The 26,671-nt window shown below is 41.4% G+C and overlaps 1 protein-coding gene and 1 pseudogene across 4 annotated transcripts; one reads left to right on the top strand and one right to left on the bottom strand.

The window, feature by feature from the left end:
- Window positions 1-774: 774 nt before the first annotated feature.
- Window positions 775-25,001, top strand: LOC114785636 (zinc finger protein 271-like). 4 transcript variants are annotated; one of them, XR_003749088.1, is made up of 10 exons: window positions 940-1,237; window positions 7,951-8,361; window positions 8,469-8,645; window positions 14,507-14,917; window positions 15,025-15,201; window positions 16,487-17,140; window positions 17,245-17,415; window positions 18,664-19,495; window positions 20,032-20,127; window positions 24,530-25,001. XR_003749088.1 is itself a non-coding variant. In XM_028972075.1 (9 exons), exons 2-8 carry the CDS (start codon window positions 8,100-8,102, stop codon window positions 19,461-19,463), a joined length of 2,652 nt encoding a protein of 883 aa, XP_028827908.1. In that variant the 5' UTR covers window positions 775-813; window positions 7,951-8,099; the 3' UTR covers window positions 19,464-19,495; window positions 24,530-25,001. The 4 variants fall into 4 exon arrangements, 3 of the variants coding, with proteins under 3 accessions (XP_028827908.1, XP_028827907.1, XP_028827909.1); XM_028972075.1 differs by lacking the exons at window positions 940-1,237; window positions 20,032-20,127 and adding an exon at window positions 775-813; XM_028972074.1 differs by lacking the exon at window positions 20,032-20,127.
- Window positions 24,025-24,105, bottom strand: LOC114787268 (uncharacterized; annotated as a pseudogene).
- Window positions 25,002-26,671: the final 1,670 nt, after the last annotated feature.

Genomic DNA, 26,671 nt, shown 5'->3' on the forward strand with positions numbered 1-26,671 from the left:
TTATTTGTCACATACACAGTCATACATGGTATGATATGCAGTGAAATGCTTTAGCGACTGCTATAGACCTCAATATTCTCAGTATTGCAAACATAACCAAATATTACACTTTTTTGTTTTTAGCATAAAGTATGTGTAAAAGGTAGGGTGAAGGTGTGCAAATGAGTAAAGTGAAAGTAAAAAATGTGTGCAAGTATTCTTGGGGGGTTGAATCCATAAGTGATTGAAAGTGAAAGTGCTGGAGTGTATTAGTGTTCTGTCCTGAAAATGTGCACAATTCTGAGGGGAAAAATGCCTTTTGGAATGAGGCTGTAACATAACCAGATGTGGAAAAAGTAAACTCTTATGTGGTACAGAAGCTGCTCGATCTTCTGCCAGCAAAATTATTGTAGACTTGGTCCAATTAAATGAAGTGCTTATTGTAGCTAATTTTCATGGAAATAATTGTGATTTCAAGATCAGTATTCATTAAATACGTTTTAATATCGACTGACTATTTTACACTAAAGTCTCACTGCAGATACCTGCAGTCCTGAAATACACACAAATACACATAACTTTTGCAACACATTTCACATTCAACGTGATAATATACGGGCCAGAAACAACCAAAACGACTCCTTCAGCCTTATCTATGAAATGTACTCCCCGCAGGATCAGTTTGGAGCATTTAATGGTTAACACAGCAGCAAAATGTAAAAAAGCAGCACAAGATGAGCCACTCACAATATGGCGGCGACGTCAGCGTACAAGGCTCCCTACGTCAGAGCCGGAAAAGACTCGAGCTGCGCGTTACAAACTAGTTCTCAACATGTAAGTACTTTATGTTTTCGGAAAAGTTGTTGAAGTTCAGTAGTTTTGTACTTTTTGTTTTAGGAAAAGGAGTTTTGTGAGCGACGCGAAGTTGTAGTCACGTTTGACCCGGAAAGACAACAAATGTCGCTCTTTTACGTGTTATTTGGACTGTTTAAGGTGGCGGTCTGGTGAGGGAGGATTTAAAGGGATTTCAGACTCCAAAATGTTCTTATGACACTTTTAATTGTTTCTTAAAAAGCTTAAATGTAAGTAGTTTGTGTCCAGCGGGCTGGTGAACAGGTTTAACAGCAACAGATACAGTTATGCTAAAGTAGTTTCACGTTAGCAGCTAAATGCTCATTCAGACTGATGTCTGGGATCATTAACACTTTTAATGTCGACACTTTTTCTTCGCTGTTCTTTGTCGATATGATGCTCTCAGGTAAGTGCGATAAAATTGGAGCATTTTAGATTTCTGTAAATGTGTGTTTTCTACCCACAAACATTAATTTGCCCCCAGACAGTATAGTATGATATAGCATTTCATACCTCCAGACTGCTCACAAAACGTCTTTTTTATACAGACTTCTTGTTCCCCAGACTAGATTTAATTAATTTTAATTAGATTTAATTATATTATTTTAAAAAGTAATTGTAAACCACTATTTCTTAAGCTGTTGAGTTCATATGAAAATGAGCAGCAGTGAGTCTGTCTCTTCTGTCTCTTTACCTTGTGAATTTCAGGTACATTGTCTGTCCCCTGGCTTTGTATTCTCTGAGCTCAAATATTTGTCCATCTTTTTTTGTCCAAATTTAAACATAAAAATGAGAGGGATAACATGGGAAATAGGGACAAGGGTTAAATTGGTTCACTGGCCGATGGGAAAGGAAGGTAGACTTGGTTATGGTGCCACTAATAATCAGGTTAGATGTATGCAGGTTATTTGTAGGTAATGTGCGGTGCAGTTTCTATTATGTCTGCAGAGGCAGCCGATGAGGTAATTTCCTCTTTAAACAGCACTTTAAATAGTTAAAATACTGTTTTACATGTAGCTTTAAATGCATTATTTTACTGTATTACTGTTACTAGTCACACATAAGTAATCAGAAGGTTCGAATCCTGACCGGCCAAGGTGCCACTGAGGTCCCCTTGATGAAGGTCCCGTCCCCACACACTGCTCCCTGGGTGCCTGTCATGGTGCCCACTGCTCACCAAGGGTGATGGTTAAATAAAGAGGACACATTTCACCGTGTCACCGTGTGCTGCACTTCACGTTCACAAACTTCTCAGCAGCAACTAGTGACAAATATTGTAAATACTGTATATTTTTCTTTAATAGTTTATATTAACCGAGCAAGAATCCATAGATGAAAGAAAACTGAAGGCAAATTTTCTGTTAGTCTCTAGAGTGCAGGGAGCTGATTAGATAAAGAACTGATCTGGGATAAGGAAGTAACAGTCTTCTATTTTTAAGACGAAGGTCAGTACAAGACTGAGCAAGTCACCAACTTAATGAGATGGTCCTATAATCTGCAGTCCGATATGGTGAGGTTCCCAAACCAGACAGTGATGCAGCTGGTCAGAATACTCTCAATAGCTCCTCTATAGATGGTGGGGAGTATGGGTGGTGGGAGATGGGCATTCCTCAGCCTCCGCAGGAAGTGGAGACGCTGCTGGGCTTTCTTAGCTGTTAAGATTCCAGGAGAGGTTCTCCTCTAAATGAACACCGAGGACCTTTGTGTTCTTGACTATCTCCACCGTCAAGAACCATCGATGTTCAGTGGAGAGTGGTCACTTTGTTGTCTTCTGAAGTCAACAATCACCTTCTATGTTTTGTCCACATTCAGAAATAGAATGTTGACCAGTCTGTCAGTCGTAGAACCTCCTCTCTGTACGCTGACTCATTGTTCTTGTTGATGAGACCCACCATGGTCGTGTCCTGAGTAAACTTGATGTGGTTGGATCAGCAATGCACTGTCGTGGGTCAGCAGGGTGAACAGCATTGTCAACACAGGCCACCCAGCTACTGGTTCAGTCCTTAGTAATCTCACGACTGGACTACTGCAACTCCCTTCTAGCTCCCTTCCCTCTAAGCACCATCCAACCTCTACAACTCATACAAAATGCAGCAGCATGACTTCAACCTTCCCAAATTCTCCCACACCGCCCCTCTGCTACGTTCCCTCCACTGGCTCCCAGTAGCTGCACGCATCAGGTTCAAAATACTGATGCTGGCCTACAAAGCCAAACATGGAGTAGCACCATCCTACCTCACAGCCCTCATTACACCTCGCACTGCACCTCGTATACTCCGAGCCTCCAGTACTGCTCGCCTGGTCCCTCCATCTCTGAAGGTAAAAGGAAGACCTTCATCTAGACTCTTCTCTGTTTTGAACTTCCCCTGTAGGTCAGAACAGATCAGTCACTGAGTACTTTCAAACGGCAGCTCAAGAACATTCAAACGGCAACCTTCCTCTTTAGAGAATATTTAGATGAACTTGTAACCTTCTTATTGTCTAACTTATGTACAGAATCTACAACAAGAGTGAATAAAAAGATTGTAGTTGGGGGTCCTAATGAACTAGAACTGATCACTTCATTGATGGTAACTTGAAAGTACGTTGTAAATCGCTCTGGATTAGGACATCTGCCAAATGCCTTAAATGTAAATGTAAAATAATCGTTAGTTGCAGCCCTACTATTTTGTACCGCACAACACATTCTGGTGGAACACAATGAAAGTAGTCAATTGAAAAACATTTTTCTACCGTAAAGAACTGACAGAGAGCTGCAGACATGCGTGACCAGCCAAGGCAAGTCTCATTTATTTTTAATAAAATTTAGTTTCACAGCAAATGTCACCAGAAAAACAACACGGCAACATTTCACAAAAGTTGCCTGAAATTCAGGCATTTTATATCACAACAATCACAAGAAAAAAACATGAAATGCTGATAGGACTTTTATATTGCAGTGGTGGCCTAGCGGTTAAGGAAGCGGCCCCATAATCAGAAGGTTGCCGGTTCGAATCCCGATCTGCCAAGGTACCACTGAGGTGGTACCTCAGTGGTACCGTCCCCACACACTGCTCCCCGGGCGCCTGTCATGGCTGCTCACTGCTCACTCAGGGTGATGGGTTAAATGCAGAGGACAAATTTCACTGTGTGCTGTGCTGCTGTGTATCACATGTGACAATCACTTCACTTTCACTTATATTCTGTTTATGTCCGACTGAATCTAGTATAGATAGGAATGCTGTTTTCAGTGAGACTTCTAATTTACCACAGTGAACGTTTTATCCATGGATATAACCAGGTTGGAAAAAAAGTCTGCAAATTCACTACGAAACTTTGAGTAAGGTCCAGGGGGTCTGTGAATACTAATTATTGGAATAAAATTTGTATTTTTATTTGTGAGACTATATTTTTCTTGTTTACCCACTGATCTTATTTCTAAAGTTAAGAACTGCTGGTATGATAGCATATCCATCTCTGATCATGTGGCAGTCTCATTTACATTAAACTTTCCAAATTTTTTGAGTAGATCCCCAAGATGGCGAATACATATAACCTGGTTGAGAGATCCTGAATTTTTGGAGTTCATTGATGAACAGATCGATTATTACTTTGAAATTAACACAGGTTTGGTGGGAAGCATTTCAAGCTTTTATAAGAGGAATGGTTGGTTATATAAATTATAAATATAAGCACTGCTAAGTAGAAATGGTGGATCTTCAAAATAAAATAAAGAAAATTTAATCAGAAGTATAACAAAAAATTACACCTGATCATCTTTTAGATTTACACAAACTGAAAATGAAATATAACGAACTTTCATTAGACATGCAAAGAAAAGCTTGTTGAGACTTAAACAGACTTATTATGAAGAGGGGGAGAAAGCGGGTAAGTTATTCAAACAAAGGAGAGCGAGGTAACATTTGATCAAACTGAGATAAACAAGGCCTTTAGGAGTTACTATCAGGCTCTTTATAGCTCTGAATATTCAGAGAGAGCCGCAGTGAGAGAAAAAACTTTCCTAGATACCTTGGACTTTAAAACCACAGATTTGGGATTCATGGTATCTCTTGAAGAGGACCTAAAGTCTGAAGAGCTGTGTGAGGCCATTAACAGTATGAAAGGAGAGAAGACCCCAGGGCCTGATGGCATACCGATAGAGCTATATAAAATGTTCCATTTATAAATTAACCGTTCCCCTTTTATATATGTACAAGGAATCCTTGCAAAATGGGGCTTTGCCTCCTTCTTTGAACACTGCAATAATAACTTTGCTGCTAAAACCAGGGAAGCCACCAAATGATTGTGGTTCATATAGACCCAATTCTGAGAACAATCCTAAATAATGATTTAAAGATTCTCTGCAAGATACTAGCAAAAAGATTAGAAATAAATTTGCCTAAGCTTGTTCATATGGATCAAAATGGCTTTGTCTGGGGGAGGCAAGGCTTACATAATATTCGCAGAGTATTAAATATATTACATGAAAAATCTAATACTTGTGATAATGCACTTCTGTCATTAGATGCTGAGAAAGCATTTGATAGGATTGAGTGGTGGTTCCTGTTTAATACTATGGAAAGAATGGGGTTTGGGCAGACGTTTTTGAAATGGGTCCAGATTCTATATGCAAACCCTTCAGCTGAGGTACTAATGAATGGAATAATATCTGCCCCCTTCAGACTCTATAGGGAACACGCCAGGGCTGCCCGCTCTCCCCCTTGCTTTTCACCGTAGCGATTGAACCATTGGCCCTACAGAACATCATATTTCATTTTATGCAGATTTTACATTTACAGCATTTATCAGACGCCCTTTATCCAGAGCGACTTACAATCAGTAGTTACAGGGACAGTCTCCCTGGAACAATTTAGGGTTAAGTGTCTTGCTCAGGGACACAATGGTAATAAGTGGGATTCGAACCCGGGTCTTCAGGTTCATAGGCGAGTGTGTTACCCACTAGGCTACTACCACCCAGATGATATAATTATATTCCTTTCTAATCTAAAACAGTACCCCTGCATTGTTAAACTTGATTGAAACATTTGGAGGATTCTCGGTATAAAATTAATAACTCTAAATATGTGTTGCTGTTCCTCAATAAAACTGAAAGGCTTCTCCCCCCAGTTCAGACACCCTTTATAATATCTCAAGATGGTTTTATTTATTTTGGGATTAAAATCACACCAACTGTTAATGAAATTGTATCAACTAATTATAATCCCATATCAGATTCTATAACTGGTCTGCTGAACTGGTGGATCAAAACTCTTTGATGGGCTATATTAATATTTTTTAAAAATGTCAATTTTGGCCAAATTGCTATACCTCTTCCAATCTATTCCACTTCTTCCATATTCTTTTTTTTTATGAAAAAAACTTTTATAAACTTTATAACTTTAGACTTTATAACTATAGACTTTCTCTACTTTACCTGCCATACAATAGAGGGGGGTTAAACATGCCTAACCTAAAATCGTACTACTGGGAGGCTCAAATTAGAGGAGCAATGTTTTATTTTGAGAAGGATCATCCTCCATCCTGGGTATCCATAGAGGCTCACTCTATCTCAATCCCTTTGAATTTATATCTACATTCAGCAGATATTAAAAAACTGATTTAGTGTACAAAAATCCATATACCAGAAATACTATAATAGTTTGGTATGAGGCTCTTACTCATCTAGGTGAACTTTCACACTTTTCACCAGTTTTTGGCAATGAAAATTTCCGTCCTGGTAGAGATGATCCAGGTTTTAAAATCTGGTCAATACAAGGTATTAGTAAGGTGTCTGGAAAATGTATGTCCTTTGAAGAAATTAAGACATGGTTTGAAATTCCGCAAAAACACTTTTTCAAATATTTGCAATTATGCAATTTTATTAAATCTAGACAAGGTCAAAGCCTAGTTGAACCTCTTTTTTTTCTACATTAGAAAACATTACACTTAAATGCTTGAAGGGCAAATATCTTTATTATATAAGCAGTTTATGGCCAAATCTAAAGAATCATTTAATGATAGACTTCAACCATGGCGATCCGATCTGCAGGTCAACATAACTGAGGAAGAGTGGCAAATAGCATGTTTAAAAGCTCAAACTTAGACAAGGAACACCCATTTGAGACTGCTTCATTACAAATGGCTGAGTAGACAATACAGTATATCACTCCAGTTAAATTAGACTACTTCAATCTGACTATTCCTGATGAATGCTACAAATGTAAGCAAGAGAAGGGAACTTTATTCCATTGCATGTGGGAATGTACTAAAGTTAACTGTTTGGGGTTAAAATATTGAACATTATAAGTAAAATCATTGGTAAAATAATTCCTTTTGATCCCAAGCTGTGTATGTTACATATTTGTCCTTTGAATTTTAAAATCACCAAACATGAAAGATTGCTGCTGATTATTTGTTTGTTGGAAGCCAAACCTGTAATTGCTTTCTTTTGGAAAAATGAAGAAAGTCCTAACGTGTCTCAGTGGATAAAGGGGATGACTTCATGTCTTGCTTTAGAAAAGATAACTTATTTTTTGATGAACAGACTCCATGTGTTTTGGTCCATTTGGAAATTGTTTTGTGTCTGGACGGTGATTCTTTCTTTTGTGGAACTGACGGCACATTGAAAATATGCCGTCAGACAAGTATCTTATAGATATTTATTTATTTATTATTATTATTATTATATTTTTTTGTCTTTCTTCTCTCTCTGTCTTTTAAAAAAAATATATATATCTTTGATCTTGTGTTCATTTAAGTACTATTATTATTATCATTCGCTACCTTGTTTGTTTTTTGCTAGGTGGATGTAAAAGAAAATGTAAATGTTGTACCAATCAATATGACAATGTTAGAAAATAAAAACATTTCTCTTGTTTTATAAGAGTGAGGTACAGACAGTGTCAATAGTGTAAACGGTGGGTGGTGGCTCTTAATTATTTGCTATTTAAAAAGTTATTTATTATTTCTGAAAGAGCTTAAAATGTTTATTGTAAGTTGGTATCAGTTATTGGACCCCATTAACTTGTAATAATCTATTTCAGCCTTGAAAAAAACTGAAATATTGTAAAATTTGACTGGCTACTAAATGAGTCTGGTTAAAATATGTCTTTAATGGCTTCAAATTGTTCCATTTTACAGAAAATGAAAGTAATTTCTTTGAAAGATTTAAAATTGGATCTGAAGAAGAGTTCAACAATTCTGAGAACAGTTCAAGACAAGTGAAGATTCTTGAAATACGACAGAGTACCCATTCTGGACGGAAGTCCTACCAGTGTGGACAGTGTGGAATGAGTTTTTCAGATGCAGCATATCTTAAAATACACCAGAGGATACATGCTGGAGAGAAGCCCTACCAGTGCACGCTTTGCTCTAAATACTTTACAACATTGGGTCCATTTAAATGTCATCAATGTGAACATACTGATGAAAAGCTCTACAAGTGTATAGCAGTCGTTGAACTGAAGAAATCAGATATCATCACACCTCTGAATTGTGGTGAAATACTGAAACCAACCTGGAATGATGAGAAGCAAGATGTGATCACTTACGGTAAGTGAAGTGGAAGTTGAGTGTTTCAGATCTCATCTAGGTTAAAACAATTCCTGAATGGTAATGGCTGAAAATATTTATAACGTTTTTTTTTGTTTCATTCTAAGGTCCCAAGATGGATCCCAGTCTGTCTCTGTTATCTACTGATCTGAGGAGTTTAGACTACAACAACACACATGTTAAACCAGAAATATCACCAGATACCATCACATCTCTGAACTGCGGTAAAACAGTGGAACCAACAGGAATTGTTGTAAAGGGAGAGTTGGATGAAGGTTGTTCAGGTGAGTGAAGATCTGTTTTATTTAGAGAACTGTAACTTGACTGTCACTCTATATAAGTCAAAGTCAGCTTTATTGTCAATTCTGCCACATGTACAGGACATACAGAGAATTGAAATTGCGTTACTCTCAGACCCTTACAAGTAACCCTTACAAGTTGCTTACAAGAAACATTAAATACAAAACAGTAACATTAAATACAAAGGTATAAATACAATTTTAAAAACACCATATACAAATAAGGGCACATGGTGGAGAGTGCAAAACCATGTAGTGCAACAGAGCTTGTAAGTGTAAAAGTGACTGGTGCCCGGTCAGTTTGTATGTGTGTGTGTGTGTGTGTGTTAGAGTTCAGAAAGTTTGTGGAGCAGAAGAGGGGAGTGAGGGGAGTGGGGGCAGAGCCGGGAGAGAGTTGAGCTTCCTGACAGCCTGATGGGTGAAGCTGTCCTTCAGTCTGCTGGTCCTGGCCTGATGGCAGCAGGCTGAAGAAGGTTTGCATTGGGTGGGTGGGATCGGCCGCTATGCAGAGGGCTTTTTTTGTGAGACGTGTGCTGTAGATGTCTTGGAGGGAGGGGAGAGGGACACCGATGATTCTCTTAGCTGCTCTGACTATGCGTTGGAGAGTTTTTTGGCAGGACGCATTGAAGGCTCCAAACCACACAGTGATGCAGCTAGACAGGATGCTCTCGATGGTTCCTCGGTAGAATGTGTACATGATGGGGGCTGGTGCTCTTGCTCTTCTTAGTTTGCGGAGGAAGTAGAGACGCTGCTGTGCTTTCTTGGCCAGTGCAGTGGTGTTATTTGACCAGGAGAGATCCTCAGTGATGTGCACACCCAGGAACTTGGTGCTGCTCACTCTCTCCACAGATGCACCGTTGATGGTCAGAGGAGCATGCTGAGTGTTTCCTCTCCTGAAGTCAACAACAATCTCTTTCGTCTTCTCCACATTCAGAGAGAGATTGTTGTCTCCGCACCACGTGGCCAGGCGGCTCACCTCCCTTCTGTAGTTAGACTCATCCCTGTTATTAATGAGTCCCACCACAGTCGTGTCATCAGCAAACTTGATGAAGAGGTTGGAGCAGTGTGACGGAGTGCAGTCATGGGTCAGCAGAGTGAAGAGAAGGGGGCTCAGCACACATCCCTGAGGAGCCCCCTTGTTTAGAACGATGGTGCTGGATGTGCTACTGCCAACCCGTACTGCTTGTGGTCTTCCTGTGAGGAAGTCCAACAGCCAGTTACACAGTGAGGTGTTGAGCCCCAGCTGGATCAGTTTTTGTGTGAGCTGTTGTGGGATTACAGTGTTAAATGCTGAACTGAAGTCTGAACAGCATTCAGTGCAGTGGAGATGGCATCATTGGTTGAGCGGTTGGGCCGATATGCAAACTGGAAGGGGTCCAGTGAGGGGGGAAGGGCAGACTTAACGTGCTTCATGACTAGCCGTTCAAAGCACTTCATGAGGATGAGGCTAAGTGCAACTGGGTGGTAGTCATTAAAGCAGGAAGGAAATGACTTTTTTGGCGAGCGAAAGCAGGGAGATGGTGCTATCACAGGTCTGTGGAGGGGGCTTGTAATCCGTGATGTCTGTATGCTCCGCCACAGGCTCCATGTGTCTCTGCTGTCTTTGAAGCAACGAGATATTCCTCTGGAGTACTGTCGCTTAGCCTCTCTGATGCCACAGGAAAGGTTGGCCCTAGCTGTCTTCAGGCTTGCCTCGTCTCCAACTCTGAAGGCAGCGTTCCGAGCTTTCAGCAGCCTGTAGACCTCCCCTGTCATCCATGGCTTTTGGTTGGCACGGACAGTGATGGTTTTGGTGACTGTTACACCAGTGCATTTGTTGATGTAGGCTGTAACAGTCTCTGTGTACTCCTGGAGGTCAGTGATGTTGTTGTAGGTGGCAGCCTGTTTAAACATATTCCAGTCTGTGGTGTTGAAGCAGTCCTGTAAAACCTCTGGCCACACTTTTATCTGCTTACGAACCGGTTTGTTGACTTTTACCAGTGGTCTGTAAAAGGGCATTAGCATGACAGAGATGTGATCAGATGCGCCAAGGTGTGGGAGGGGAAAAGCGTTTTAGGCTCCTCTCTGGGTGGTGTAAACAAGGTCCAGTGTGTTATTTCCCCGTGTTGGAAAGTCAATGTGTTGCTGTATTTTTGGATACACGCTCTTTTAAGTCTGCATGATTGAAATCCCCCGCCACAATGAGAAAAGCATTGGGGTGGGCTGTTTGCTGCTCACTGATGTGCTGATATAGTTCGTGTAGTGCCTCGCTCCTGTTGTTGTTGGAGGTGGGAGGGATGTACACCGCACACAGCAGTACAGCTGTATATTCCCTCGGTAGGTAGAACGGCCGGCTCTTAATAACCATACATTTCAACACTGGTGAGAAGTATTTGCAGACTACAACAGCATCGCGGCACCAAGCGTCACTGATATAAACACAAAGTCCGCCACCGCGGGTCTTACCCCCCGTGACGACAACCCTGTCGGCACGATAGCATGTCAGCTGGTTGAGCTGAATGGTGCGGTCCGGGACAATGTCACTGAGCCATGTTTCCGTGAACACAAAAACACAACAGTCCTTTACGTTCCTTTGGGATGAACGTAGAAGTCGGATGTAGTCCAGTTTGTTTTCCAATGAGCGAACGTTGGCCAGAACGATGGAAGAGATAGCGGGTTTGTGTGAGCTAGCCGCTAGCCTAGCTCGGATACCTCCGCGCTTACCCCTCTTCTGCTTCCTCTCACACTGCTTGAGGCGCCTCCATTGTGGGCGAGGAGCAGGAGTGGGGGGTCTGTGATTGAGTAGGCCTCCGGAGCAGACCCAGTCCATTCAGCTCTTCAGCGTCCACAGAGTTCGACTTAAAAACTTAGTTTCTGCCGACGTCGAGCAAAAATGTTCAGCTATACGAACACGACATTTGGACTCAATGTCCTCCACTGCTCTCGGGACGCAATCAAAGCTCTGCTGGAGGTGGGAATTAAAGACCATCTTGACAGGTTCTTCAGCCAGGCGTTCCCAGCAGACCCTCACTATACGTTTGGGTCTGCCAGGTCTCCGTTGCATCTTCCCCTGCCATCTGATCCAGGTGGACCACCAGGTGGTGATCAGTTGACTGCTCCGCTCCTCTCTTCACCCAAGTGTCCAAAACATATGGTTGCAGGTCAGATGATTCGACTACAAAGTCAATCATTGACCTGCGACATAGACTGCCCTGGTAACAAGTGTACCGATGGGCATCCTTATGCTTGAACATGGTGTTCGTTATGGCCATTCTGCGGCTTGCACAGAAGTCCAATAACAAAACACCGCGAGTTCAGATCTGACGGGCCGTTCCTCTCGATCACGCCCCTCCAGGTCATGCTGTCATTCCCTACGTGAGTGTTCAAGTCCGCCAATGGAGTTCCCTGTCCGAGCACTATCTAGCCCTCGTCCCAGGGACCCCAAAAAGGGTGGGTATTCTGAGCTGTTATTCGGCGCATAAGCAAAAACAACAGTCAGGACCCATTCCCCGACCTCAAGACGCAGGGAAGCTACCCTCTCGTTCCCCAACCCCAACAATCAGGCTGAGAGTCTTGGGACTAACAAAAAGCCAACAACAGCCCTCCACCTCTCACCCGGAGCAACTCCAGCAAAAGAGAGTGTCCAACCTCTCTCAAGGACTTGGGTTCCAGAGCCAATGCTATGTGTCGAGGTGAGTCCGACTATCTAGCTGGTACCGCTCTGTCTCTTTCACAAGCTCCAGCTCCTTTCTCGCCAGAGAGGTGATGTTCCATATCCCAATAGCCAGTTTCCTTGTCCGGGGATCGGACCGCCAAAGCTCTTTCATCGATCTGCCACCCGATCCACATTGCACCGGACCCTTCATGTTTCTCCTGCGGGTGGTGGGTCCACAGTGGGATGAGCCCATGTATCCAGTTCGGTAACCCTCTGGGCCGGGTACACTGACTCTCTTTGTTGATTTTTCCATGAGAGGTCTTTTGAACTGTTCTTTGTCTCGCCCTTTTCCTAAGACCAATTTACTTTACTTTATTTAGCAGACGCTTTTATCCAAAGCGACTTACAAGAGGAAGACACCAGCAATTCTCGTTCGAATTCTATAGAATATTGAGTTTACAAACTAAGAGCCCTGATAAGGCTCAACTTGTCAGTGAAGAGCATGCTCAGAGATTGTTAGGTGCTAAACGAAGAAAAATTATAATGTATTTATACATTTTTGTATTGTTTGTGCAATGTGTACGCATGTGCGTGTGTAAGTGTTAAATTTGTTTGTAATATTTTTTGAACAAGAGGGTTTTCACCTGCTTCTTAAAAGTGGTGATAGTCTCGGCTAGTCGTGTGGAGGAGGGCAGGTTGTTCCACCAGCCAGGGATAACAACGGAGAACAGAGTCTCCTTTCCTTTGCTGATCTGAGAGAACGTGCAAGAGTGTAGCTAGGTAGTAATGTATTGATGTAGGAGGGCGCAGTTCCATTTACAGCCCTGTAGGCAAGCATCAAGGATTTGAACTCCATGCGAGCAGCTACTGGGAGCCAGTGGAGGGAGGTAAGAAGAGGTGGAACATGGGTGTATTTTGGCTGATTGAAGATGAGACGGGCTGCCATATTTTGGATCATCTGGAGTGGTTTTATGGTGACTGCAGAGGCTCCAGCCAGGAGAGAGTTACAATAGTCGAGTATGGAGATGACCATTGCCTGGACGAGGAGCTGCGTAGCCTGTTGCTAGAGAAAAGGCCGAATCTTGCGAATGTTGTAGAGAGTGAACCTGCAGGATCTGGAGATCGCAGCAACGTGATGGTTCAAACTCAGTTTGTCATCTATCCAAACTCCAAGACTTTTTGCAGATGCCGTGGGTGTTAACAGTAGCGAGCCAATTTGAATTGAAAGGTTTTGCTGAGGGGAATTGTTGCCCGGAAAGATCAGAATCTCGGTTTTGGAAAGGTTGAGTTGGAGGTGTCGCTCAGACATCCATGCCGATATGTCTGAGAGACAGGCCGAAATTTTTGTTGCTATAGTAGCATCTTCTGGTGGGAATGACAGATAGAGCTGGGTGTCATCAGCATAAGAGTGATAGGAGAAGCCATGTGATTGGATGATGTGACCAAGTGAGCGAGTGTATATTGAGAATAGAAGGGGGCCAAGGACAGAGCCTTGTGGAACCCCTGTGGTTACCCTAGAGAGGACAGATGTCTCACCTCCCCATGATACCTTGAAGGACCTGTCATGAAGATAAGAGGTGAACCAATCTAGTACGGTTCCTGTAACTCCTAAATCAGAGAGTGTGGTGAGAAGAATTTCATGATTTGTCATGGGAGACCCTACCAGGGGCACCAAGTGTCCCAGAGAACATAGCTCCTAGGATCATTAGGGCTCTCAAACTCCTCCACCACGATAAGGTGACTGTTTAAGGAGGAGCAGTTCTTATCCTACTTTACAATTTTACATTACTCATCTCTACTCTCATATGTTATATAATGTTATCTATTAAGAGCTCAGTTTCTTACTGCTTGTGAAATATTATTAAACTCTTGTTTAATTAATCAAGATGTATTAATGGTATTTAATAATCTATTATTTGGATTAATCCAGCATTTTTAAGTTTATTTGTTAATGCCTTATTCTTTTAAACTTTGTGCATGTTTTTAGTTTTTTTAGAATTAATTATTTGCTATTAATAAAGTAATTTAATAGTTCTGAAAGAGCTTAAAATGTTTATTTTAAATTGGTATCAGTTATAGGACCCCATTAACATGTAATAATCTATTCATAATCTAAAAAAACAGAAATATTGTAAAATGTAAATTTGACAGACTACTAAATGAGGCTGCTTTAAACATGTCTTTAATGGCTTCAAATTGTTTCATTTTACAGAAAATGAAAGTAATTTCTTTAAAAGATTTAAAATGGGATCTGAAGAAGAGTTCAACGATTGTGAGAACAGTTCAAGACAAGTGAAGATTCTTGAAATACGACAGAGAAACCATTCTGGAGGGAAGCCCTGCACGTGTGAAGAGTGTGGAAAGAGTTTTTCAGATGCAGCATATCTTAAAATACACCAGAGGATACATACTGGAGAGAAGCCCTACCAGTGCACGCTTTGCTCTAAATACTTTACAACATTGGGTCCATTTAAATGTCATCAATGTGAACATACTGATGAAAAGCTCTACAAGTGTATAGCAGTCGTTGAACTGAAGAAATCAGATATCATCACACCTATGAATTGTGGTGACATACTGAAACCAACCTGGAATGATGAGAAGCAAGATGTGATCACTTACGGTAAGTGAAGTGGAAGTTGAGTGTTTCAGATCTCATCTAGGTTAAAACAATTCCTGAATGGTAATGGCTGAAAATATTTATAACGTTTTTTTTTGTTTCATTCTAAGGTCCCAAGATGGATCCCAGTCTGTCTCTGTTATCTACTGATCTGAGGAGTTTAGACTACAACAACACACATGTTAAACCAGAAATATCACCAGATACCATCACATCTCTGAACTGCGGTAAAACAGTGGAACCAACAGGAATTGTTGTAAAGGGAGAGTTGGATGAAGGTTGTTCAGGTGAGTGAAGATCTGTTTTATTTAGAGAACTGTAACTTGACTGTCGCTCTATATAAGCACATCCAGTGCTTTACTACCGGTAAACCATGAATGACTTGGGGCACCAAATGTCTGCCGAATAAATATGATGTAGCCACCAGGTCAAGCAATCGCGATAAGCAGTAGAATTGATAATGGATTCTATGATGGTGAGCTGGCCAAGTCCTGCTACAGCATAGCACCCCCATCCCCAAAGTCACTGCCACCTCCATGCTTTATAGTTGGTTGGGCACCAAATGTTGTATTGTTAAAGGTTGTAATATCCTAGGTGGAACACAGGGTGGCGCATGCAACTCTTCAGGTATAAAGGTAGCAAACTCAATGTTGTTGGTAGGTGTTTGACCCGGAAGGGCAAAGGGTTCTTGACCGCTTACACAAACGCTACGCCAGCGCTTACTCAACTGCTTGCACGAGAGCTTACACCAACGCTCAGGCGACACCTAAAGGAGGACTGTTTGCTGTGCTGCCTACTGCTGAACTAACTGGTGATATCTGCTATGTGCTGGATTGGAATAAAAGAAATTTTTTTCTATTTGACATCAAGAATCGTTTAATTGTGTACCATATAATGGAACCAGAGAGTTTAGCAATGTTACATCAATCGCGTCAGCTAGTCCACATCCCGTGTCAGGCACCTCAGCATTTCGGTAATAGACCAAACTCCTTAAATAGTTGGTATGAGGTTCTTTTCTTGGAAGGCTGTAGCTTTTAGACCCATGTGTCCAAAGAATATTATTCCAAACTTCAGTCTGGCCTTTGTTTCTCTTAGAGAGCAAAGGTTTCCGTCTTGCACTCCTCTCACGAAAGCCAAGCTTGTGCCGTCTTTTTCTGATTGTAGAGACCTGCACATTGACAGTAGCCAGAGCCTGCTGTACTTCCTGTGATGACATTTTCAGATTTTTATTGACTTCTTTGAACATCTTGCGTTCTGCTCTGGGGGTGAATTTGCTTGAACGGCCAGACCTGGGCATGGTGGCAGTTGTTCTGAACGTCCTCCACTTTTCCGGATGGTGGAAAGGCTGATGTCAAATTCTTCTAAGATCTTTTTAAATCCCTTACCAGACTTGTAAGCGGCCACAGTCTTTTTTTCTGAGGGCAACAGACACTCTTTAGGTCTCACCATGGTGCTCACTTCAAAAGTCAGGAGCACACCAAACTAAATCTGAGGTTAATAGGGCAAGGCTCCTTTAAAATGCTGGCTAACAATATTCTGCTTTATTATATTCTGTGTTTATTATATTTGCAGAAAATACAAATAAATTCACTGATGAAAGATTTGAAAAGGAAACTGAAGAAAAGCTGCACCAGAGTAACAACAGTTTAAAGCAAATGAAGAACCTGGAAATACTACAGAGAAACCATACTGGAGAGAAGCCCTACCAGTGTGTACAGTGTGGAAAAAGATTTAAACATGCATCACAACTTAAAATACACCAGATGATACATACTGGAGAGAAGTCCTTCAAGTGTGTACAATGTGGGAAGAGTTTTACACGATCATCAAACCTTAAATTACATCAGAGGATACATACTGGAGAGAAGCCCTACCAGTGTGTACAATGTGGGAAGAGTTTTACACGAGCATCAGACCTTAAATTCCACAAGAGGATACATACTGGAGAGAAGCCCTACCAGTGTGTACAATGTGGGAAGAGTTTTTCACGATCATCAAACCTTACAAAACACAAGAGGATACATACCAGAGAGAAGCCCTACCAGTGCACGCTTTGCTCTAAATACTTTACAACATTGGGTCCATTTAAATGTCATCAATGTGAACATACTGATGAAAAGTGTACAGTTGTTGAACTGAAGAAATCAGATATCATCACACCTATGAATTGTGGTGACATACTGAAACCAACCTGGAATGATGAGAAACAAGATGTGATCGCTTACGGTAAGTGAAGTGAAAGTTGTGTGTTTCAGATCTCATCTAGGTTAAAACAATTCCTGAATGGTAATGGCTGAAAATATTTGTAATATTTTTTGCTTCATTCCAAGGTCCCAAGATGAATCCCAGTCTGTGTCTGTTATCTACTGATCTGAGGAGTGTAGACCAGAACAACACACATGTTAAACCAGAAATATCACCAGATACCATCACATCTCCGAACTGCAGTAAAAGGGTGGAACCAATTGTTGTAAAGGGAGAGTTGAATGAAGGTTGTTCAGGTGAGTGAAGATCTGTTTTATGTAGAGAACTGTAACTTGACTGTCGTTCTATATAAGCACATCCATGAATGACTTGGGGCACCAAATGTCTGCCGACTAAATATGATGTAGCCACCAGGTCAAGCAATCGTGACCTGCAATGTTCTGCTAGGTTCACCTTAGCTAGCAAGAGCTATGTAAAAGCTGAATAAAAGCTGGCCAGAAGTATCAATGGAATTTATACTTCACACTACTGCCCTCTGACGTGATGCGTGTTGATGAAATTATGCACTTCTAGATTCATTAACAGTTTCTACTGTAGTTCCTTTAGATTAATAAACTCATCAACTGTGAAACTACAGTTTGCAGTGAAATGTACTGAACTGATTTTAGATTATCTGCACAAATCTGTCATTTGCAGGTTAACCTGTAATAATGAATAATTAAGTGAAAGCAAATTATTTGGTACACAAATAATTAGCTTAATTGAGCCACTGTAAATTTTCAGCATATATTTTTCTATACTAGTGCCAGAGAAGGAGCTGTACAATGTCTTTGTGGACTTCGAGAAAGCATATGACAAGGTGCCAAGAGAAGAGCTGTGGTTTTGTATGAGGAAGTTAGAAGTGGCAGAGAAGTATGTAAAAGTGGTTCAGGATATGTAGGATATGAATTATTATTGCAGTCATCAGACATCATTATCCAGAACTTGCCATCACAAGTTACAGGGACAGTCCCCCTCGGGACACTCAGGGTTAATTGTAAGTGGCTGTGACTTTGTGGTCTTCTGGTTCTGCTACTGGGCTACTAGGCTACTAACACCCTATGATGGGAAGGTTACAGGGCATAGACATGGTGTTGCAGTGTTCGGTGTTTTTCAGCTTAAATTTTTACTGCTGGTTTCACATGTTCTTACCTGTAATAAGCAGTAGAATTCACAATGGATTCTATGATAATGAGCTGGCCAGGTCCTGCTACAGCAAAGCACTCCCATCTCCAAAGTCACTGCCACCTCCATGCTTTATAGTTGGTGTAGGCACCAAATGTTGTATTGTTAAAGGTTGTAATATCTTTTTAAATCCCTTACCAGACTCGTAAGCGGCCACAATCTTTTTTTCTGAGAGCACCAGACAGCTCTTTAGGTCTCACCATGGTGCTCACTTCAACAGTCAGGAGCACACCAAATTAAATCTGAAGTTAATAGGGCAAATTAAAATGCTGGCTGACAATATTCTGCTTTATTATATTCTGTGTTTATTATATTTGCAGAAAATACAAATAAATTCACTGATGAAAGATTTGAAAATGAAACTGAAGAAAAGCTGCACCAGAGTAACAACAGTTTAAAGCAAATGGAGAACCTGGAAACACAACAGAGAAACCATACTGGAGAGAAGCCCTACCAATGTGTACAGTGTGGAAAGAGGTTTGCACGAGCTTCACACCTTAAAAGACACAAGTTGATACATACTGGAGAGAAACCCTACCAGTGTGTGCATTGTGGAAAGAGTTTTGCACGAGCATCAAGCCTTAAATTACACAAGATTATACATACTGGAGAGAAGCCCTACCAGTGTGTACAGTGTGGAAAGGGTTTTGCACGAGCATCACATCTTAAAACACACCAGATGACACATACTGGAGAGAAGCCCTACAAGTGTGTACATTGTGGGAAGAGTTTTACACAAGTAGGACACCTTAAAAACCACCAGAGGATACATACTGGAGAGAAGCCCTACCAGTGTGTACATTGTGGAAAGATTTTTGCACGAGCATCAAGCCTTAAATTACACAAGATTATACATACTGGAGAGAAGCCCTACCAGTGTGTGCATTGTGGAAAGAGTTTTACACAAGTAGGAAACCTTAAAAACCACCAGAGGATACATACTGGAGAGTCATACCAGTGCCCTCTTTGCTCTAAATACTTTACAACGTTAGATCAACTCAAATGTCATCAACATTCACATACTGGAGAAAAGGTCTCCAGTGAATGGAAGAAATCAGATATCATCTCACCTATGAATTGTGGGGAAACACTGGAATCACAAAACGATGATGAGAAATGATGAGAAGCAGGACTTGGATGTGATGCTGTCAGGTAGGTGAAATAAAATTTCAGCATTTCAGAAAATTAGCAGCATGGCGTAAGTCTGTCTCTTCTTTCTCTTTACGTTGTTAATTTCAGGTAGATTATCTGTCCCTTGGCCCTGCATTCTCTTAGCTCAAATATTTGTCAAGATTATGTCGAGTCGTGCCACTAATAATCAGGTTAGAAGTTTGCAGGTAATGTGCAGTGCTCTTTCTATTATGTCTGCGGAGGCAGCCTGTAAGGTAATTACTTCTTTAAATAGTTAAAATAGTGCTTTACATGTCACTTTAAATGCCTTATTTTACAGTATTTAAGTAACATTGGTGTTAATGTAATTGTCCCTGGTGTTATGAGTAGGTGTTGGAGATGCATTATGAATATGAATTTGACTATATTTTGTTTTAATACACAGTGAGCTCCTGATTGACATCTCATACGAAATATATTTTATCCTTAAAATTAGGTTTATTTAATGAATATAGGTGTATATGGTTGTTTATTATGTGTGGTTATTGTTAATGTTGGTTTATTCTTTGCCTATTTAGTTTGATGGTCTCTGTATCTGTCTAAATGATCAAGATAAGGGAATAAGCTCCTGAAAGGGAAATAAAAGATGGTCAAGATGCGTGACACTACTCACAGTAAGTTAGGGATATTGGTATTTACAAACCAGATTCCAAAAAAGTTGGGACACTAAACAAATGTGAATAAAAACTGAATGCAATGATGTGGAAATGGCAAATATCAATATTTTATTTGTAATCTAACGTAGATGTGACAATCAACCGTTTAATCCGAGTAAATGTATAATTTTAAAGGAAAAATATGTTTATTCAAAATTTCACGGTGTCAACAAATCCCCAAAAAGTAAGTAGCAATAAGAGGCTGGAAAAAGTAAATTTGAGCATAACAAAGAGCTGGAAGACCAATTAACACTAATTAGGTTAATTGGCAACATTATTGGGTATAATTGGTGGTAGTAGCCTACTGGGTAGCACACTGGCCTGTGAACCAGAAGACCCAGGTTCGAATCCTGCTTACTACCATTGTGTCCCTGAGCAAGACACTTAACCCTAAGTTGCTCCAGGGGGACTGTCCCTGTAACTACTGATTGGAAGTTGTCCAGGATAAGGGCGTCTGATAAATGCTGTAAACAATGTAAAAAGAGCTTTTCAGAGTGCCAGTGTCTCTCAGAAGCCAAGATGGGTAGAGGATCACCAATTCCCACAATGTTGCGCAGAAAGATAGTAGAGCAATATCAGAAAGGTGTGAAAAATTGCAAAGACTTTGCATGTATCATCATCAACTGTGCATAACATCATCCGAAGATTCAGAGAATCTGGAACGGAACAGTCAAGGTCGTAAAACCCTACTGGATCTCGTGATCTCCGGGCCCTTAAACAACACTGCACCACAACCAGGAATGCTACTATAAAGGAAATCACAGAATGGGCTCAGGAATACTTCCAGAAACCATTGTGGTCACAATCCACCGTGCCATCCGGTGTTGCCAGCTGAAAGTCTACAGTGCAAAGAAGAAGCCATTTCTAAGCAAGACCCAAAAGCTCAGCCGTTTTCACTGGGCCAGGGATCATTTAAAATTAAGTGTGGCAAAATGGAAGACCGTTCTGTGGTCAGACGAGTCACGATTCGAAGTTCTTTTTGGAAATCTGGGATGCCATGTCATCCGGACCAAAGAGAACAACCCAAGTTGTTATCAACGCTCAGTTCAGAAGCCTGGATCTCTGATGGCATGGGGTTGTATGAGTGCGTGTGGCATGGGCAGCTTGCATGTCTGGAAAAGCACAATCAATGCAGGAAAATATATTCAGGTTCTAGAACAACATATGCTCCCATCCAGATGTCATCTCTTTCAGGGAAGACCCTGCATTTTTCAACGAGATAATCTCAGACCACAACATCATGGCTGCATAGGAGAAGGATCCAGGTACTGAAATGGCCAGTCTGCAGGCCAGATCTTTCACCTATCGAGAACATTTGCCGCATCATAAAGAGGAAGGTGTGACAAAGAAGGCCCCAGACGATTGAACAGTTTAGAGGCCTGTATTAGACAAGAATGGGAGAGCATTCCTATTTCTAATCTCGAAAAACTGGTCTCCTCAGTCCCCAGACGTCTGTTGAGTGTTGTAAGAAGAAGGGGAGATGCCACACAGTGGTGAAAATGACCTTGTTCCAACTTTTTTGAGATTTGTTGAAACCATGAAATTTCATTTAGTCTCTGCTTCAACTGGTCCCAGACGTTGCTCTATGGAGTTCAGGTCAGGGGACATAGACGGGCCATATGAGACACTCCAACTTCCTGAAGTTGAGCTGTGACAATTCTGCCATGATGTGGTGGAGCAATTTAATTCTTGAACAGAAAGTTAGGGGTGTGCTGGTGGAATTGGGGGGATTTAACCTGAGCCTGAAGCTGGGGAGAGTCCCACAGCTCTGGAAAACCTCTTGTGTGGTACCAGTGCCAAAGACTCCACATCCCAAGGACCTCAACAGCTACAGACCAGTGGCTCTGACATCCCACCTGATGAAGAGCCTGGAGCGGCTGTTCCTGGTGCAGCTTCGGCCTATGGCTCATCACTGGACCCGATTCAGTTTGCTTGCCAGCCTGGAATTGGAGTGGATGATGCCATCATTCACCTCCTACATCGTTCCCTCTCTCACCTGGAGACCGCTAGGACCACTGTGAGAATCATGTTCTTTGATTTCTCCAGTGCTTTTAACACCATCTTACCCACAATCCTGAGGGACAAGCTGGAGTACACAGGAGTGGACCTCATCTTGTCACATGGATCCTGGACTACCTCACTAACCGGCCACAGTATGTTAGAACCCAGGGCTGTGTGTCAGACAGGGTTGTCCGCAGTACCGTAGCCCCGCAGGGAACGGTTCTGGCACCGTTCCTCTTCACTTTAGAGTACAGAAGTACACACACTTCAAATACATCACGGTAATTACCAACTGTACAGGTCTACCCATTGCAAATATGTAAATTTCAATTGTACATTTGTAGATATATACATAGACTTTTTTTTTTTTTTTTTTTGCTGCTATTACCTCTGTTTCTATCCGTTTTCTGCCGTGACAAATGCAATTTCACGGTTGATCTTATCTTATCTCTTATGATGATTGGTTCTATGATGTCTCTGGGGCAGTGGTTGGCCCCGTAATCAGAAGGTTGCCAGTTTGAATCCCGATCCACCAAGGTGCCACAGAGGTGGTATGATGGTCGCCCGGGGAGCAGTGTGTGGGGATGGTGCTTCGCTCTGTGAACAAGACTGTACACCACTTCTGCATTGTCCAGGCAACAGAACCACTGCAAAAGTTCACAGCGGTGCCTTTGAGTCAGTGGAGTCACCTGCAACAGCCGTCTGACATATCAAGCCAAAGCGGTGGAGTCTGTTGCAAATGGTTTGTCTGGAAACTCTAGTATCCTTGCATCTCATAAATTGTGCCTCCAGCTGTGTGGCAGTTGCATAAAGATGTAAAGGTACTGGTCATGGTTGCAGTCGGTCAGTTGTGGGGCTCCACTGCTGGGTCTGTCATAAACTCTGATGACACTTTGAGACACACCAAGTTCACAAGCAACTTCTGACTGCCTGCCACCAACCAGAAGGAGCACCATGTCCAGGTGACGCTGCTCGTCCATTTATTGACGCACTTGGAATGACTTACTAACAATACCAGCTTTTTGTATACCTACAGAATGTTGAAATTGATGCCACATTAAGAAAGGTTGTCTCTTGGTATTGGCCCCAATATAAGGCACACCTATACACAATGAAACCAATACATAGACACACCTCATTTTGTGTTTTCCATCACCCCAATACAATTTCCTCCCTATCCCAAAAATGTCTTAAATGTCTGCATCCCTAGTAAATAGTTGCATCCATAACTAACTTGATAAGTCACTGTTTTTTGGTAGAAATTATATCTTTATAGGGCAAATAACTACTGATTAGTTAAATGAGGTGTGATCAAAATAATCACAGCGGTAAATTAGTGAGCTCATTTGTTCTGTGAAAATCAGGTGCCATTTACGGCCCTTATTTAAGCAAGGAAGGAAGCAATCATTGTAAATGCTTGTTATAGTGCATTTCGCTTCGAGATTCTGAGTGAAATAGATTGTTCTAGATATTGTTCAGAAAAATGATTAAAAAGATGATTGGAGAGGGGGTGGTCGCATGATTCGATACAAGATCGATGCTTAGGATTTGGCTTCATGCAGACCATGTTTATTTTTTCCCCGTTTCATGTATTAGCTAGGTTGTAACAGCTTCTAATATATTTAACTATGTCCAGATCACAGCATTACAAACATTTACCGATTATTTCTTTATTTATTCAACTTGATCGCTACTCAAAGATGAAGGATCTCTGGCTAGCTCTGATGGCGGGATTTCAGTACTAGACCGTACTAGATACTAGATACTAGATATGCCCTCAATGAAATAACGTAATCCATTTCTTCCCTCGATAATTCTCTGTGTCACCTGTCCAATACTGTGACGGGAGTGGAGAAATGCTTAGACATGGCAGAAGGCAGGATTTGATAAGAACAGATACTACACTTGATCTTAGCCAAAAGACAGAGAAGCGATGAGGATAAGGATATGTGGTTGAGTCAATTATCTGTCCTTTTACCATTTGAGAAGTTGACTTACGCTCTTAACCATAGATTGAACCGTTTCTTCCGATCTATAGTTCGTAGGTATTTGGACGATCCAACTGAATAATGTTTCTTTTTTTCTCCCTCTCAAGTTGACATTTGGGGTGGGGTCTTGTTCCTTTGATGTGTGTGTAGTTTTATGTGTAATATATTTTTAAAAAGTACAATAAAAACCCTTGATTTGATAAGAAAGATGTGGGGAAAACTAAAAACTGCTATTAGGATTGACTGAAGAATAGACATTTGGCAAATATCAGTTCCAGGAAGATCACAGAAGGTTACTTGTGAGTACATATTTCTGTACCAGTTGTACAATGGTACTGTCTGCTACTTCTTCTGTTCTCTTCTTCTCCAAGGCACTGAATCAACCCCCCAGATCACCTCCAGAGTCCAATGAAGAGACCACCAGATGAATCCTAGTCCCTAGCAATGAACTGTTGAGAATAAGAAGACGCTTATGTGAAGCCAATCTATTGGCAAGAAGCCCCCACAGAGATTCATTGTTTCTAAAAAAGTAAAGTACTTTTGTGGAAATTGTTGTTATGTCATTATGATTCATAGCACATGGTGCACACAACAAAATCGGTCCTCTGCTTTGCTCAAGGGGACTTCATTGGTGCTTTGGCAGTTGTAATTTGAACCCTTAAACCTTTGGTTATGATTTTGCTTCCCTACCCACTAGGCCACCACCGCCCAAAAACAAAGTCTTAAAACTTTATTCAGTTTATACATTTAATGTTTACATTTGTCTGCATGCTTGGATTTGGAATATAAATTGTAGTGTTCCCAATGCAGTTTTTTGAATGGAAATAAAAGCTATTTTGAAGATTTGGAGCGTAATTTTCTTTGTAGACATTGCTATTAGTCTAAATATAGCTGTTTTTTGAGATTGACAGGACTGGTCATTGTCGCTACATATCATCTTTTTCCTCTTCGATGTCATCTGGGTCAGAGCGGGGTTGACCAAGATAAGTATCACAGCTGCAACAAAGACAGAGAGGAGAAGTAATCAGTCCACTCCACCAAGTTTCCAGAATTGTCTTTCCCGGGGTTGTCTGCCAACTCAATCCTTAGTCACGGCCATACTCATTTTAGTCTAGTCGTGGAACTGACGTGGAAATTTAAAAAAAAAAATTTAACAGAAGGTCAATCTCAGCCAAATGGTGCAGAGGAAAGGAAAATGGTTATTGAGAGCCTCTGCTGCACATCATAAAAACTTTGTCTGGCTAATGCCCGCTCAACTTCTATAGGCCGCTCTCCTCCTTGTCCTGCCTCTCTCCTCCTCATTAGCATTTAAAGCTACAGACACCAAAACGGCGCATCCTGGGAAATCTTGTTGTGGGACTGGATCAAAGTGGCTATAATTGTGAACTAAGGACCAATAAGATCTGTAGCGAAGCATTTATAAGGGAAAATGCGCTTGACAATTTAGTTATTTTTTTAATAAAATTTATTTTTACAGCCACAGTGAAGTAATTGTCAGATTGTCATTGTGAAAAACTGCAGCACAGGAGCACTGTGACACTGTGAAATGTGTCCTCTGTATTTAACAATCACCCTTGGTGAGCAGTGGGCAGCCATGACAGGCACCCAGGGAGCAGTGTGTGGGGATGGTACCTTCATCAAGGGTATAAAGTAACTTTGTGCAAAACAAAACCACCATCTTTTCCAAGTGCAAGCAGAAAAAAAAGTGAAATGAATTCAAAAAGCTTAGTTGGCCAATCTTTTCTAAACACATAAAAAAATAAACTGCTATAAAAGATTTAGAGAAAGCCAGTGATGTGATCTTTAACTCTGAATTTGTGTATGTCATGTATAACTTCTGGAGACTGTCTGTAAAGTGTGGTATGAAAATGTGTAAAAACAGAAAGTCTCCAAACAACCACATTTCCAGAGAAACCTGAAGCCCCTTGTAAACACGAGCAGCAATGCGTAAGAGTTACACATCACCACCAGTACCAGAAACTTTTTAACCCTGGAGGGGGGCTGGGATGAGACCCCTCACCAGGACATGAATGTGGACATTGTGTCGGTCGGGGGACGCCTGACCACTTAAATGGGGACAGTATGGCTGCTGTATGAGACTTGTGGGTCTGCAAGTAGGGGGAATATACATGTGTGTGGGGAAGCGGTACACCGTGGGTATAGTTGCAGCTTGACTGTAGAGGACTGCCGGGAATACTGCTGGTGATCAGCCTCCTCCACACAGTTCCACTCCCTTCTCCTCCTTCTGCGTTGTGGTTGCCAATCCAATTTCAATTTCAAGAAAAACGGTCGGCACAGCACTAAGCAGCACAAAAACAAGCAAACTCAACTTTTACACCAAAAAGCCACTCACAACATGGCGGCGACGTCACCGCACAGTGCTGCTGGTCACCAGTTTGTCCAGCGGGCTGGTGAACAGGTTTAACAGCAGCAGATACAGTTATGCTAAAGTAGTTTCACGTTAGTAAAGGTAGCAGCAGTGTTTGCAAGATGTAATTCATCTTATTTAAAAT

The sequence above is a fragment of the Denticeps clupeoides genome, chromosome 3 (genome assembly GCF_900700375.1).
Source record: "Denticeps clupeoides chromosome 3, fDenClu1.1, whole genome shotgun sequence".
In the NCBI taxonomy this organism is placed as follows: domain Eukaryota; kingdom Metazoa; phylum Chordata; class Actinopteri; order Clupeiformes; family Denticipitidae; genus Denticeps; species Denticeps clupeoides.